The sequence below is a fragment of the Mugil cephalus genome, chromosome 3, assembly GCF_022458985.1.
Source record: "Mugil cephalus isolate CIBA_MC_2020 chromosome 3, CIBA_Mcephalus_1.1, whole genome shotgun sequence".
Lineage (NCBI taxonomy): Eukaryota > Metazoa > Chordata > Actinopteri > Mugiliformes > Mugilidae > Mugil > Mugil cephalus.
In genome coordinates this window covers 25,910,305-25,926,183 of record NC_061772.1, presented here as the reverse complement: position 1 = coordinate 25,926,183, position 15,879 = coordinate 25,910,305, and the positions used below count along the sequence as shown (strand labels likewise).

Below are 15,879 nucleotides of genomic sequence, written 5' to 3'. Positions count from 1 at the left end.
TACCGCTTAATATTGCACTAGGGTCGCGGGGGTTGCTGGAGCCTATCCCAGCTAGCATCGGGCGAGAGGCGGGGTCCACCCTCGACAAGTTGCCAGCCTATCGAGGGGCTAACAATGGGACATACAACCATTCGCAGTCACACGCACACCTGGGGTCAATTTAGAGTCACCAATTAGCCTAACGAGCATACACAGTCTCAAAACAGCTGGTATCATTAGTACTGGTGATACTTATGATGCTAGCTCTTCAAGAAAATGTTTAGCATATTTGGGAAGTTATATTAAGAGCGGCCAAATACATATATATATTACATTGAAATTGACTTATTGATGATGTATATGGTGTTATTATATACTATATATTGGTGCAGTTGATTGTTTATACATCAGTACATTTTGCATATTAAATCCATTCATTATAAATGGGGACATGCAGCATTGCTTTGAATCACAAGGTGATAACGGGGTAGAAGTTACTAAGTTTATACGTCTTCCTGCTCCTTTTCCAACTGACCATGGTATTTTCTTTCCTTTTTTACTTTTTATTTTAATTTTTGTTCAAAATAAATTCATTCATTCATTAATTCATTCTCGTTTGTTGGGTTTCTTGACGAGAGATGAGAAGACAAAGCTAGCGTTACAAATAGCTAACTTAGCTTAGCACAAAGAGTCATAAAACGGGTTTTGTCCATTTTCAGTGGCCTTATTAGGTCAAAATTAAAAAAAAACAAAACATCCCTATTAGCATCAGCTGTTTGATTCCACTGCTAATTAGCATGCTAACACCCTAAACAAGGTTTAGCTAAATTTTTTAAGTGTACTTAAAAAACCAGGCAACAACATGTTCCCCGCTTTATTACTCTTTGTGCTAAGCTAAGTTTTTGGTAACACACTCATCTCTCATCAAGAAAACCAACACACTTTTTTTCTGCAAGTGCATGATTAAAATAAATAAATCTTCCTCGTCTCATTTTTCTTTTTCATGGGCCCTAATAGTCGTGTGGAACTGCTGGATAAAATACACTAAAAAGCAAAGTGGGCCCTTTTAAAAACAACAATAACAATATGTTGTTATATGTGTTTTGGTCTGAGCCCCCTACCTGCATGGGGATGGGGGGGTAGTTGGGGTAGGCGGGCAGCGTCTGCCCCGAAGGACAGAAGCCGGGGTAGGTGAGCATGTGCTGGGTCGGGTTGTAGAGGATGTGAGGCGGTGGCGCCGGGCTGGGAGCCATCTGAGGAGTCGGCTTCTGCTGCAGGAAACATGAAAACACGTCAAGCGGGAGCTGAAGCCGTAAAGTCAGGACCATGAGATCAACAAAATAAGAGGTTTCTAGCCGTGTCTTTGAATGAGAAACTGAACATTACAGGCGGTGAAATAAACTTTGAGTTTGTGTCTTTTGATTCTTTTCAAAGCTTTGAAGCAGGTTCTTCTAAAAGCTGCAATTAAAATAATGTGCTAACAGACGACTTGAGCTTTTACACACAGGTGTTTAGGGGGTTTACGTTGTTCAAAGCCTCACTTTATATTTTCCCTGTGGGCAATAAGGTACCAAGTATAATGAAAAACCCTCAGTGCTGCCTTGAACACCTGTTTTAGCCGTGTGATTTTTGCTCAGGCCTTAGACCAACTTTACATTTTCTTCTTCTTTAAACAGCCTCTTTATTTCTTCTGCTCACCATGTCCTTGAACGCTCCCAGCATGGCGGCCGTGATGATGCCCAGGAACAAACAGACCACGTTGAGCACCACCGAGGCCCAGAGCAGACGGTGCAGGTGGATCACGTCCCAGCAGCTGTTGACCCCGGTGAACTCGTAGTACTGGGTGTGGTACTCTGTGCTGGAGGAGGAGGAGGAGGAGGAGGAGGAGGAGGAGGGCAGGTGTTAGTACATCTGTGAACTTGTATGGTCTAAATCAGTCCGGGGACCCCCTAGTGGTCCGTGGTGTAATTGCAAGGAGTCCATGAAAATTAAATATCCTCTAAAAAAGATCATGTATAGAAATTTATCTACTTAAACTACAGAACATTGTTCAAAGTTTCTGCATGAAGCTGTTAATGACTTAACATTGTCATTATGAAACATCAGCAGCTTGACAGTTTGACTTGGCAGGTGTAATACACGCCACTAACGGCTCAGTTTTTTTATTTAAGTCAGTTTCTGCCTTGAAATGTCATAAAAAATTCCTTCTGTTCCTTCACCTCGAACTTTTCCACCGTGTTTCACATGTGTTTTTTATTTCTAGCCTTTCAGCGAGTGAGCAGCGTAAAGAACGACGCCATCCATCACTCGCTTTACGAGCAGGCGGCCTTTGATCGGATCGTAGCGGAGCGGTGATGTAGATGTGCGGAGGGAGGAGGGAGGAGGGAGAGTGTGTTTAAGAGTTTGAAGTCGATTTAGAACTTGAAAGAGGAAGAAGAAAGAACAGATTTCAAAGCAGGAAAGAGTCTAAATGATGCCTGTCAGCGTCTCTTTATAAGTGATTTTTCTAAGAATAGTGCTAAACTAAGCCCCTACTCTATTTGCGCATAATTATAAAAAATATAACACATAAAAATAGGCAAAGACAAATAATTAGTGTGCTGAAATAAACTGGGAGAAGTTCATCTCTGTAAAACGTGATGTAAAGCACTTGGAAATTGAAGGAAATGCGTCAAATATGTTGTTTTTTCTCAAAAACAAAAACCGATACTGTACATTTTTTACTTTATTTTCTAATTTTTTACTACTACCTCATTCCTATTCTTCATATTTTATTTTATTGTTTTATTTTTATTCGTATTCTTATGTCTATATCTTTGTCCATATCTATCTATATATATGTTCTTTCTTATCTCGAGACTCTTTGAATGTGATCACTTTAACAGTTGTGATCTTGAATTTGTATAAATGTATTTAGGAGTTTACGGACAATTTAAAAGTCAGCGGAGAAAGAGAGAGAAAAAAAAGATTTTAATGCGAGAAAGAGACAAAATGATCCCATTCAAGGAGCAGTGTCTCCTTTTTTTTGCAGCTGCTTCTCATATTTAGGATGTTTTCAAACCAGGCCCCTGCTCTACTGTATTTTTGCATAACTATAAGAATATAAAACACAAAATTGAACAAAAACTAAATGAACAGAAAACAGTTTTCATGGTTGTTTGGAAAATATGACGTAAAGCAGATAAAGCCCACAAAGGTATCGCAGAGGGGTCGAAAAATCTTTGGTTGATTAGACATTTTTATATATAAATTTATTTTTTTTTTTTCTAATCCCCCCCACATATTTAAATTTCTTTAAATACACATTAACATGAACCCAACATATTTTAGTAAAGGGATAAATGGAGGTAAAAGATGTTACCTGTCATTCATCACTTCACTCAACAGTGCATCGTTTAACACTAGACCTGTCAATCAAAGCCTCCTGTGCACAGAAGGCTCCGCCCCCTGATACATACATGATAACTGCAGGTTTAAGCGTTGCTCACCTCTCACAGTTGTACAGGTAGCAGCAGTAGCAGGTGTTGCTCCTCAGCTTCAGCTTGCAGGCCTTGTCGAATGAGCGGCACGTTACCTGCAGGGTCAGAGGTCTGAACGGTTAAAGACGGACCTGGAAACGAAACTGACAACATGTCGATTCCTGTGACAGGGACTGATGTTTGCTCATGATTTAATTTAAGGAAAATAAACCAGACATGCTCGTTAGACCACTTGTCCAGCAGAGGACAAATGGTTACAGAAAATGAATGAATGATAAAATTATAATAATAAAACATTGATGCAGTAACAGTGTGTGACCACTAGATGCCACTACACACTTTCTGAAAATTTCTAATTGGCAACAAAAGCCTGCAAAGCCTCAGATTACAGTCATATATTAGTCCAAAGTGGATTATCGACACATGCACTCACTTTCCAGTTCATTGGGCACAGTAGTGAAAACATTGCATTTTAATATATCAGCCCTGTACTCAATCTTAGCTCAGTGATTCAACTGTTTTTCTGTTTGTTTGTTTTGTTTTTTTTAAATTTGGAGGATGTGTTTTTTGGTACAAATGCGTTGTGATGACACACATAGGCTTCAGTGTTTAATTCAATGCAAAGCAGAGCCTCCAAAACGATCATCACGCGGCCGAATTAGCATAAACCGAACATTAAGAGAAGCCATGAAGCTCGCTCAGGTTTACTAGAGTCTAGAGATTATTTTCACTAGTGCGTCTAATGTGTGTATTATTCGCTGAGTGAGGAGTGATCTCTGATTACACAGTATTATGAGCAGCACCTCGGTGTAGTAGCTGTCATAGGAGTAGCCTGCACCACTGGAGTAAAAGTCACACATGTCCTCCTCCAAGGGCCGTATGTCCTGAAAGACAAGAGGAGATAAAACAAAAAATAAGCAGGAATCAGGATTTTTAACACATTTCTTTGCAGCTAACCATGATTTCATGTTAAATTTGCATTTGAAGCCTGACTTGTTGTTATTCCATCCATCCTCTGCAGCGAGCGAAGGTTTTACAACGCGTATCTGCTCAGACCTTCTCCCCTGCACAGGACCACAAAACCACCTCCACGTTCAGCCTCACTGGACTTAATGAAAAGTGCAAAAGCTAATAAAATAATTTTGCACTGTCCGAAGCTCGAATGTGCAATCACTTATGACTTTAACTGCCCCTGCGAGCGCGCCATAAATAAATACATCTGCACAGGTTTGATCTGGCTGCTCCGCTGATCGATATCAGAGACTCTGATCAGCATTTACACGCTCGTTAAAATAAGGCCTGATTTGACCTCTGCCCTTGAATTTACTCTAAATTGTTTTTTAAATGTGTGCATTCAATTTTTTAGGATGCAGCTTCCTCAGGTGACCTAAAGGATCCGTGCAGGCGGAGCGCCGATATCGGTCGATGTGGAGTCTTCACCTGTATTTCAGCAGAAAAACCTGTTCAGTAACTTCATAATCAGTAATTAAATGTTGGTCTGAGTTCATTTAAACAAAAAGAGATGTCAGGAACTGGCGTCGTTAGGCCTATTTACTTAATATTTAACACTTAAGCACCCCTAAATAATTTGACGTTTTATTTATTTACTTATTTTTGCAAAAAAAAAGAATGAGTTTAAATAAATAATTATATACAATCACTTAAATATGATCATAAATCTGTCCATTTCTCTTCAGTGCATCCTTATCCGATCCGTTCCACTCATCAATATTAATCTAATTCAAGTAATTAAGCAATATTTTTCAGGGCTTGAAAAATTTTAGTCACACATGTAATCTGTGCAAAATATTTGGGAGCAAATAATTATTGTGTTGTGAGCGAAAGTCACGCCTCTAAGTTGATCAGTTATTAATAGTCACTGTTGGAACTTGTGTTTTTATTTGCAATGAGTTTAAAGATAAATTCTCAGTCTTCTTTAGCTGTTTGTGAAATTTTTTTCCCGTGCATCTCCTGGGGGCAAAGGCCTCCCCCCGTCCTTAAAACCTAGTGACGCCCCTGATGTTGAGCGATTCTGTCTTTTGCAGCACAGTCTTGTAAAAAAAAAACATGCGACACTCACAATGAACTCTGAAGCGATGATCCCATCCACGATGGCACAGAAGAAAGAGGCGATGACTCCGATACTGATGAAGATTATTGCTGCAACGAGCTAGAAGAGACAAATAAATAACATTAACAACAAAATACACAAATCAAGGCATCGTCATGAGAAAGTACAACTTGAGTTTTATGGATTGGAAACACACTTTTGGCACATATCGTTGTTTTATTTGTTATTTTATTGATTAATATGCAGGAATCTGTATTGTAAGAAGCCGAAAACTTGACATTTTACAAGTGTGTGAGTGAGCTCTGTATCTCTGCTGGTGTTTGCAGCGTCTGGGCTGCAGGACGATAAAGGGAAATGTACGGTTTCTTGTTCTTGCCGTGCCAACGTAGAGTCGCTTTGTGGCTGATTTACAGGCAAAGAATCAGCGCGTGGCTCAGAAGGACGGCCTTCTGTACAAGCAAGGTCAATGTAATTCCCCCAGTCTAACACACACACACACACACACATCCACAATGTATTTTTTCGAACAAGCTGACCGACGTTGCTTCTCGTTGAAGGTTCCCACAGTAACAGACGGTAATTTTCTGATATCCCACCCACGCAGAGAGAAGGGAGAAGCAGACCCAGCTGGCTGATCACAGATGTCTGATCATAAACTTTATCACTGAGCATCTGTCAGTTCAATCAGTTCAATCGCTCCTCCTGGACCGAACCTCCTGCTCAGTAACACCAGATGACACTAGTAGCAGTTTGTCACCACAAAAAAAAAAAAGTAAGAACAAGACAAGTGAAATGGCAGTGAAACTTTTTTAAACGCAAGTGGTTTAAAATCTGGTTTATAAAACTTTTTTCTTTATCTTCTGGGGCTCAAACGCCCGCCACCGTCTATTTCTCTTGTCACCAAAGTAAAAAAAAAAAAAAAAAAAGGCATGAAAGGAGTTAGTTTTTTTGCAAAACTTGGCGACGGGCCCGTTTTTCATGGAGGAGGTTTCTATTTCGCTGCATAGTTAATGTTATCAGTGATCTGCTCCTCTGCACCTCCACTTGTCAAGTGTCTGTGGTCGGTGCATGGGCTTAATTACCCCAATCAGTCACACCTCAGGAGGTGCAGGGAAAGGGACAAAGTAATGTAATTTATACAAATAAATCCATTTTTGAATGTCTGATCTTGCACATTACATGGTATTTATCTGTCTATGTGTCTATGTTGGTCCTTGTTTTGTGGAAAGTTGAAATGACATTTGACATTTTATTCTAACAGGACATGCATATCATTAATATAATATATAAATATTTTAAAAAAATCACCTTTACCTCAAATGAGGCCGACCAGCGAGGTATGAAGAAAACAAATCATTAAATCACTGGAAACCTGCACAGGTGTGAACACCGTTTCTGGTCGAAATTATGTGAAACTATCAATTAAAATATGCAACAGGTGCAGACGACTCTTGTCTGCAAATGTTCTCAGTCATCCAGGTCAGGTTCCCAAAGGAAAAAAAAAATAATAATAAAGCCAAATGGACTTGGTTTCTTGTTTTTATGGAGAACATTTTTCACACCTTGATTCTGGTGTTTCTGGACATATATGAGTTATTAAAGAACCACTCATTAATCTGCACAGATTCCATGTTCCTCTAGTACTGTATCATTGCAGATCCCAGTCCTGACGGTCGACACAGACCGTTTCTTAGCAGCGGTGTCCTCATGACTAATGGCTGATGTTTCAAAACACCAAACACCGACTTTCTGTGTGCATTGCTGCTTCAAATATCCACACATTTTGAACATAATGATATTAAAAATAATAAAACAAGGTTGTCGTATTAATTTTAGTTCAGGGAGCTATATGCAGCCCTTAAGTGTGCATACCTGTAACATAATAATGGCCAACTCTGACATTTTTACTTTGTTTTAGTGCAAATATACCCATACTGCCGTTAGCTAGGCTAGTTAGCTGGTGTCTTGCTAGCTGGTAGCTGACTTGAGCTTCTAAATGTGTTAATGTCTCGGATCTCATCCTGTGTAATAATGAATGAAAACGTTAACGTTCAACGGTCTTTGACAGGTGACGTCACGTTCGCAAAGCCGCAATGCATTCTGGGTCATCAGCGCCATTTTGGTGGGTAGACTACAGGATGAAGCACAGTTGCGATAGTAATTAAAATGTTTATTTTGGTGTTAGCTAGCTGCTACAGATGTGGAAGAAACTAGAGAAAGGGCTCACAAACGAGTTATAATTTAAAGACACGACAGATGAATCGAGTACAAGTTCCAAACTTTATTTACACTCAAAACTAAAATGTTTGAACCTGCTTTAACAATAAAGTGACATTTTACATAACTCTGGTGTTATTGACTACTGTTCCACAACACGCTGACAAGCCAATAGAGGATATAAATTAAATGAAAGTAAGATTAAGAGAACAACAAAATATATTTATGACAGTTTTGATGTGATCATTACAGTATCATTACATGATGATGATCAGCATCAACTTTTGTAGCCTTTGCTCTCTAGTTAATGACACAAGACAGACTTGTTTTTTTTACCCTGCATTTTGGTTCCGTGTCTTTGGTTTTGCGTGTTTTCACCTACAGTCGAAATGAGAACAAGCACTTATGAGCACTTATTTCATGTACCAGATAGTTCGTGATGTCCAGGGAACAAGTTGGAGCTCCAGCTGTTTGTCCTCTGATTGATATTATTTATAGTGACCAACGTGGCCAAGTACCTGTTCCTGGCATCTTTGCTGAATTTGCCTCGGTATCCGCTCGTTTTTCCATTTCCCGTCCTCAGTTAAACCTGCCCTGCTCGTCTGCTCACGTTTTGTTGATGCTCTGGTAAATCATCCAAAATGGCGACGGAGGGGGCGTGTAATAGAACACACGTGACCGATAAAGACGATACTTTAACAAAACAATGTAATTAACTTGAAATGTATTAAGAATTAATTTTGGCACATTGCAGCCATCTGCTAATTAGTTTTGTGTAACAATTTTATTAAAAAATTACAGTTAATATATTCACTGTAATGTTTGCACTTTGAAAATCTCATGTTTGACAACTAAATGAACAAGTAAAATCACTGAATATGATCTACAGTATGTTTAACTTATGTGAAATACAAAAAAAAAAAAAACAATAATAAAAACAGACAAACATGGCTGCTGATCTGTTGGCGTAAATGCTTAAAGCAAACTGATCTGTTTATTTGATGAGGAAATGTTAACGGGATATTAAAAACGGGTCGATTTTTAGAATTAATTTTCCACAGCAAAGTGAAATAAGAGCCAGGCAACGGGCAGATAAGCGTTTTTCTGGGTGGGTTTTTATCTGCCACTGGCCCACACTCTCCACTTCATTACCGGTTTAAATGACCCTGGTTTTTATGGGCAGCAAGTGGGAGATGAGGGCAGCGGCAGAGACAATAGAGCCTGACAACTGCATTACTTCACATTACCTTAGCACCAGCTGCCCGGCACATAAAATATCCAGTCCACCTAAACCCCCAAACCTCCCACAATACTGAAAAATCAAATACCGTAAAGGATTAAAGACGGGCTCACATACACTAGATGGGTTTATACCTTCAGGAGTTATGTTAATGGCGAAAGTTTAAAATACAGCAATGCTGAAGAAGTCATTTACTTAATAAATTTCTGTTTCATACTCAAGTATAAAGTGCTCATATTAAAAAATAATAATCCTGAACTAATGTATGGCTACATGAGAGCAGTGGAACGTAATGACATACTACAGCGTCACCTTTTAAGTCAAAAACTTTTTAGTGAATAGTTGTAGATAGAGATCAACATCATCACTCACGTCACGTCACGTCTTTGGTTAAAACTTTTTTTGGTCTCAACTGACTCCTGAGGCTCATTTTAGGCTTTTCAGCAGCTGAATGCTCCAGTTAACTTTCCCCCTGTTGGATCCAGGTTTTAAAAAATGTATTATCATCATACACAGGGTGTATTTAAATTTCTTTAAATACACATGAATCCAACATATTTTAGTAAGGGGATTAGGGATGGCTTAATATTGAATGCAAAATTATAATAATAATTATATTTATAAATAGCATTAAGTTTATTTAATATACAGTAGAACACATAAAGTATTTACTTTTGTACTCTGTACTTATTGTCTCCCCCAGTTTGGGGATCCTTGGCCTGAAAAACGCAAAGAAAGAAAGAAAAATTGGTTTAATTCTACCACTTCGACCCTGGTGAGGATAAACGGGAGTAGAAGATGAGATGAGATGTTTTAATTGTGAAACGAGCAACACTTTTTGAAATTTGTCCCATGTCTTTCTAATTCAAAGTAGTGCTTTTTACCCTCAAATGCATGCATTATGTCTAAACTTTTAGTTTTAATTGCATGTTTTAAAATATGTTCTTTTGTTGAAGTAAATGAAAAAGCTGAATACCTCTTGTCACACTGTTAATAAACCAAGTCTCCTTTAGGATCCGAGCATGATACCAATAAAAGAAGTTTCTGAGAAAAGAAAAAAGACATAAGTGACAACGAGATAAAGATGAATTTTATGTCTTTTGTAAAGATACCTATCAGGCTGGGTAACTAAAGCTGCTGACCGCTGCAAGGTCTTCTTCCCCTGCTCAGTGGTCCAGCGTCCAATCATGACCACACCCGGACAACACTGCTAATGGGAAGAAATGGTTCCACGGCCTGTTGGGTAAAATACGGCCTCTTTAGAGGTTCTGCAAGGTGACCACGAGGACGTCTGAACGAGGAACACGAGCTACATGAAGCATTTAGCCATAAAGAAATCTCAAGGAGTATCAGAGCAGTGGAGCCTGTTATCAGAGAGAGCGGCAGGATAAAAGTAGATATACGGGCACAATGTCGCGCTGCAGGATCTTTTTTAAAAGACAAAATGAAAGTTTTATTCCACAAAGGAGGACTGTTTTTGAAACACTGAAACCTGGAGACACATCTGATAGTTTAAATCTGATCTGTCTTCTGCCTAATTCCTGTTTTATGCCATCAGGATTTAGTTAACTTTTTTTATTAGTGGATTATAGTGAGCTCCTGTTTCTAAAACCAAGTAATAACAAAAAGAACTAATTTAATTTCCTGATCTCAGACCGATGTAAACAACAAGGAGGAAATTAGATGTGGCTAACAAAGTGGGCCTATATAGAGGGTAAAATTGTATTCCTTTATAATACTAATTCATGTTTTGATGGCCACCTGATGACAGCTGTGACCTTAGGTTTTGCATCTGTGACATCCTTATAGTCTCCATGGTTACGGCCACTGAGTGGCACAAAGTGACAGTTGAACATGGAGATTAGCAGTATTAGCTTGAATCATAGACTTTAATAGTGTCTAAATTGTAAAATTGATTTAAAAGAGGTGAAGAGCTGTTGTGCAATTAACTGAACCAACAGATTTGAAAAGCAGTCACAGATGTATTTTTACAGATATCTCCTACTGCCAAAGAACAGAGAAGTAAATGGATTGTTGCATCATGAAGAAACAACTGGAATCCAGGCACAGAAACCTGGTGTTGTGGTTCACATTTTGTGTCAGGTAATATTAATTCATATACTGTATGTATAGTTTTTTTTTATGTATTTTTTGATGAAGACATACCTTAAGCAACTTCTTAAGTTACATTCAGGAGGGCTGTCAGATAAGTTTGTGGATGTTGGTGTTTTGGCTAACATTACTTCTCAGTAATGCATTAGCATCTTTTATTTAGCTACATTTATCATAACTGAAACTGAGGCTAATCCACTTTTTCAAATCCATACTAGTTCATGTGGATCATTGTCGAGTCCAGTGATCCAATGGTGGGACTGGGAAAAATGAGGATTGTCCATTGGACCCTGAGCTGCTCGCATCCGAGGAGAAGAGGAGATTCGGCGGCAGATATCAGGCACTGTGTAAGTCACAGCGATTTATTGTAATATCTGCAGCCTTTTGAAAGAGCGGGGGTATCACCGCTCCTTTCTTCAGGTCATCAATGAACTGAAAGTGTTAAAAAAAAATACACTTTGCTGCCCATTGTTTACCTGCAATGTACGCGATGACGTATAGAGGGTACAGAGGTACAACAGGCACAGGGCCCTTAAGTTCTTACTCATTTAGTATTTTATCACTCGTTTATCATTGTGTTTAAAGACTTTATTGTCATATGTTTTATAGGATTATATTATCTTTTCATTGTGTGCCACTTAGTATGTAAGTGTCACCTGTGAACGCTGTTTAAAAAGTGCTGTGAATTCAAAGTTCAAATCCTCCAGCTTGGGGGTTTCATCAGGTCAGAGGACGGAAAGGGTTGAGCGGCCCAGGAAGCAATACAAGGCCCAGAGCTCTCAGGTGTCGGCGGCACCGAGGCAGGTATTAGTTGTTCTTTAATGAGCGGTCTTGCTCCGCCGGTCAGATCTCGTGTTACAGCAGGAGCTTCAAATGCTGGAGGGAAGACGACACCGGCTGCATGAGAGCCAACATCGTGTCTCATCAGAGACACCGTAGACCAGCGCCTGTGTGGCAGCGACTGCGCCATTAAAGTTTAAAGAGGTGTGAGAGACAGAAGGTAGTTGTCTTTCCTGTGTTCACACGTTTAAAACACTAGACAAGGACTTAAACTACGCTAGTAGCAAATCTACCAAATTAAAACTGATTAAAACCATTTTTATGATAAAATTTGCTCGTATTGGACCATGTCTGATGTATGCACACACAGGTGCTGCTTCACTTTGAAGCAACAGGATGGGTACGTTCATACACCGGATTAGATGCGGTACACTGCAGCATAATCTGACCTGACCAGGTACATGACACCCTGGACTGGACGCAGCATGAAAAATTCACAACACACACACACACAGAAACTCAGGTAGCACAGTCATGGTGGCGGCCACAGGGAACATGCTTTTTACGCTATAGATATGGATGCTGCAGGAGACACTGAAATAAAGCCTTCAGAAAAGCCTTTTCTTGATTAATTCTTTTTGACTTTTAGCTAAACGTTGCTTCTCTTAGCAACTGCTGCTATCTTTTTGTTTTCATAATTCCTAATGCAAATTAAGAAGTGAATAGCGGTTACATTCATATAACAATATTATAATATCATCATTTTGATGTTGACATGAGTTAGCTTTGTTAGCTAGCTAAATAATTAACATTATTTTACATTTTTGTAACAAAACAGGACAAAATCCTAATGCTAACCGACATTAGGCTAACAAAATGTAGTCCATGATATTTAATACAACGTACTGATAATGCACTTTGTTTTTTACAGTTGTGTTTAATTATTTTAATGAACTGACCGTTAGGTTAATGATGTAACTTATTACAATAATTCCAAACACAGTTAAATAAATGTGTAGTTTCAGTGAGGCCTATGTTGTAAAAAGTATGGGTTTCATTTCGCTAGCTTTCTGACTGTCTGCTAACATTAGCGACTTTCTCCTGTTTTTACAAAATGTACACCTCATAATAACAATGTGTTCACCAAACACAGCAATTAATCTTTATCCTTAAAGATATTTTTCATTTAATGCTGATGATATGATATGTAAATGATATATTGTTACGAAACAGCTTGTTAATGTTGAAGCTAATGTTAGCGTAAATATTTAGCTTGCGATGTGGCTAACAAAACCTGCTAATGTCAACGGCCCAAACTGATGTTTCTGGACTAGAAATTATTTATTTTGTTCTGGTGACCACTGTCTTATGTCGACAATAATAATATTTTCATACTGTGTTCATCTTTTTGTAGCTGTTACTTTCTGTGTAAAAGTTGTATGTATGACAAATATATATATAAAGCTATATATATGAAAGACATACTACAAGTAAGGCAGAATACAAGTAAGACATAAAAAACAATTTGATCATACTTACTTAGACTTAGACTTTAACGATCCACGAGGGAAATTACTTATGCTTATTTGTTTAGTTGGTGGTCGGTTTAGTGTCTTATTCTCTATTAATTAAAAAAATAATAACATTTTATTTCTACAAGAAATCTTGACGATGTAACACATCAATTAAGTGCTTCAAACATAAAACGAATAGTAAAACAAATTCAGGGTTCAAAACAAGGAGTCTCAGTGTGCTGAAGTTTCTGTGTCACTGGTGTCCTCTTCATGCAAACGTGATACTGACTATACTACTTAAATAACAGTTCTGGTTGCCACTGGTCTCTGAATGGCACTGGATTCATCAACCACCTGATTGTTGTCACAAACTGGTTGAAATCAGTGTAAAAAAGGTACTTTTCCACCAAGTTAGGGTATAGAGAATCTTATAAAGCCTCCTTTTTCTAAGTAATAATCATTTCAGAAAGGTTTTTAGTCCACTGGTAAGTGCCTATCATCTGGAGTCATTGATGTTGTGATACTTTGAACCCCTCGTTACAGAGAAGCGCTTAAATGACATTATACCTGAGCCCTGTCAGCAGCTGACCAATACTAATGTAATTTCTCCACTTGCCACTGAAGTCCAGGGACAAATGGATTCACTCCCCCCACGACCACACATCCAGTCACGTACGCTGACCCGGGAACAAAGACCAAGAAAACATTACGCTGCCATCGAGTAATCAGATTTGCTTCTGGCTCATAACTGAAATTTCCGGTAAAACAGTTTGGTGAGTTTGTAACATAATCCTGTAATTTATAGAGCATGCATAAATATATAAATATAAATATATATGTGTGTGTCCTGTTTTCCTGGAACAATGTCCCATTTTTAGAACATGTTACGAAGCTCAAAGGATGAGAGGAGTCACCTTGACAGAGAACAGGAGGCCGAGGTGTGAATGGAACATTGCGCTATAAATTTTTTATTGTAAACAAACTGGTTTCGTTCATCTGCCTTCTTCCTAACCCGCTTTATTAGCCTAATTCTGTGTTTGTTCCACCTGATTGTGGGTCTGGAATCTAACCAGTCGACAATGCGGCTGCAATCATCTTTACCATTTATCAAAACGTTGCACTGCACGTTTCCTACTTTCAGTTTGCGATTACGAATTGTGAAAATCTAAACAAATCTAAATATGTCAAAACATTTTATGCAATGTGAACATTGCAGAAACACACAGATGGAACCAATAAGTTAATAAACGTCCACATGTATGAGTGTGACTTCCCACATGCCAAAAAATCCTCCACCTAAGACACGTTAGCGGCAAAGCTAAATATTTAACCTGTGAACTTAACTGACCTTCAGCTGTTACGACCACTCAGATTCATCTCGTGACCACATGTGGGGGTCACGAACCTCAGGGTGGAAACTGATGTCTTATATGTCTTATAAAGTTCTTCTTAAATGAATAATACAAATGAATTCATCATCAATGTTTGACTTTGACACAAAACTTTGGCCCAGACTCACCATGGGCCGGCGGTTTTCCACCAGGTGGATGCCGACGATGCCCAGAAATGCTCCAAAGCTGAGCTGAAAGAGACCACACGAGAAAGGATCAGATGAATGAATCAGGTATAAAGGAACGCAGGGGCCGTGGAGGCGGTCGTCACTCACGGTGATGCCGGCGTAATATCCTGCGACGGGCACGTTGTCGGTGCGAGTGGCCGAGATCAGACCCACGGTCAGAACCACCAGAGCCATTGCCAGCAGGGACACCGTCACCCACAGGGCTGTTTTCCCTCGACGCTTGTACTGAGCTGAACGGGAGGAAGAAACAAAAAAGAAGACATCACGATCACTGAATCACCCTGAAGCGTCTGAATCCAAGTTCTGTATCACTACAAACAAATAAAAACTCAACTGGAACGATATTTAACAGACATGCAAAATAATATGTTTTTATTTGGAAATTTGTGTCCAGAAACTATTTTCTAAGAGAATAATTGCAGCTATCACACATTTCTAACTAATAAGAGGAAGTGAAATAGATATAGTTGAGTGAAATAATTATATTTTCCATCTGTAGTGTAGTAGAGTATAAAGTACCTGAGTAAATGCACATGCACCTGTAGATGAAGCAGCCTTTATGCACACACAGTGATACTGAACTAAAGCAGACTAGATATAAACATGATTACTATTAAAAGTTGGTGTTTTACCTGCTGGATCCACTATTTCTGTGGCCGGCTGCCGAGCTGTGCGTGGGGTCTCAGGCTGCTGCATGTTGTAAAAGTAAAATGGCTCTGAAATAAAAATAAAAAAAAAAAGCTCAGACCGGGCAGATGAGCCGACGTTTAAACGGAGGCAGCTTCTGTTCCTGTTGATTCAAAACAGAGTCCTCATCCTCCTGTGAGTCCGGAGAGAATTCTTTCGTCTTTATAATCCACACGTTGGGTTGATGAGCGAGAGCGACGACTTCCAGTAAACTGTGACCA

The 15,879-nt window shown here is 39.0% G+C and overlaps 1 protein-coding gene across 2 annotated transcripts in view; it reads right to left on the bottom strand.

The window, feature by feature from the left end:
* LOC125005338 (transmembrane protein 255B) overlaps positions 1–15,879 on the bottom strand; it is a 22,386-nt gene extending 6,507 nt beyond the window's left edge. The window contains exons 1-8 of one of the 2 annotated variants that reach the window (XM_047580631.1): positions 15,604–15,879; positions 15,059–15,201; positions 14,912–14,974; positions 5,539–5,628; positions 4,262–4,342; positions 3,468–3,553; positions 1,678–1,837; positions 1,101–1,250 (exon numbers count right to left, since the gene is read on the bottom strand). In XM_047580631.1, the coding sequence (XP_047436587.1) occupies positions 1,101–1,250; positions 1,678–1,837; positions 3,468–3,553; positions 4,262–4,342; positions 5,539–5,628; positions 14,912–14,974; positions 15,059–15,201; positions 15,604–15,667 (837 nt within the window). In that variant the 5' untranslated portion in view covers positions 15,668–15,879. The remainder of the gene's footprint in view (positions 1–1,100; positions 1,251–1,677; positions 1,838–3,467; positions 3,554–4,261; positions 4,343–5,538; positions 5,629–14,911; positions 14,975–15,058; positions 15,202–15,603) is intronic. The other variant, XM_047580632.1, reaches the window with a different exon arrangement.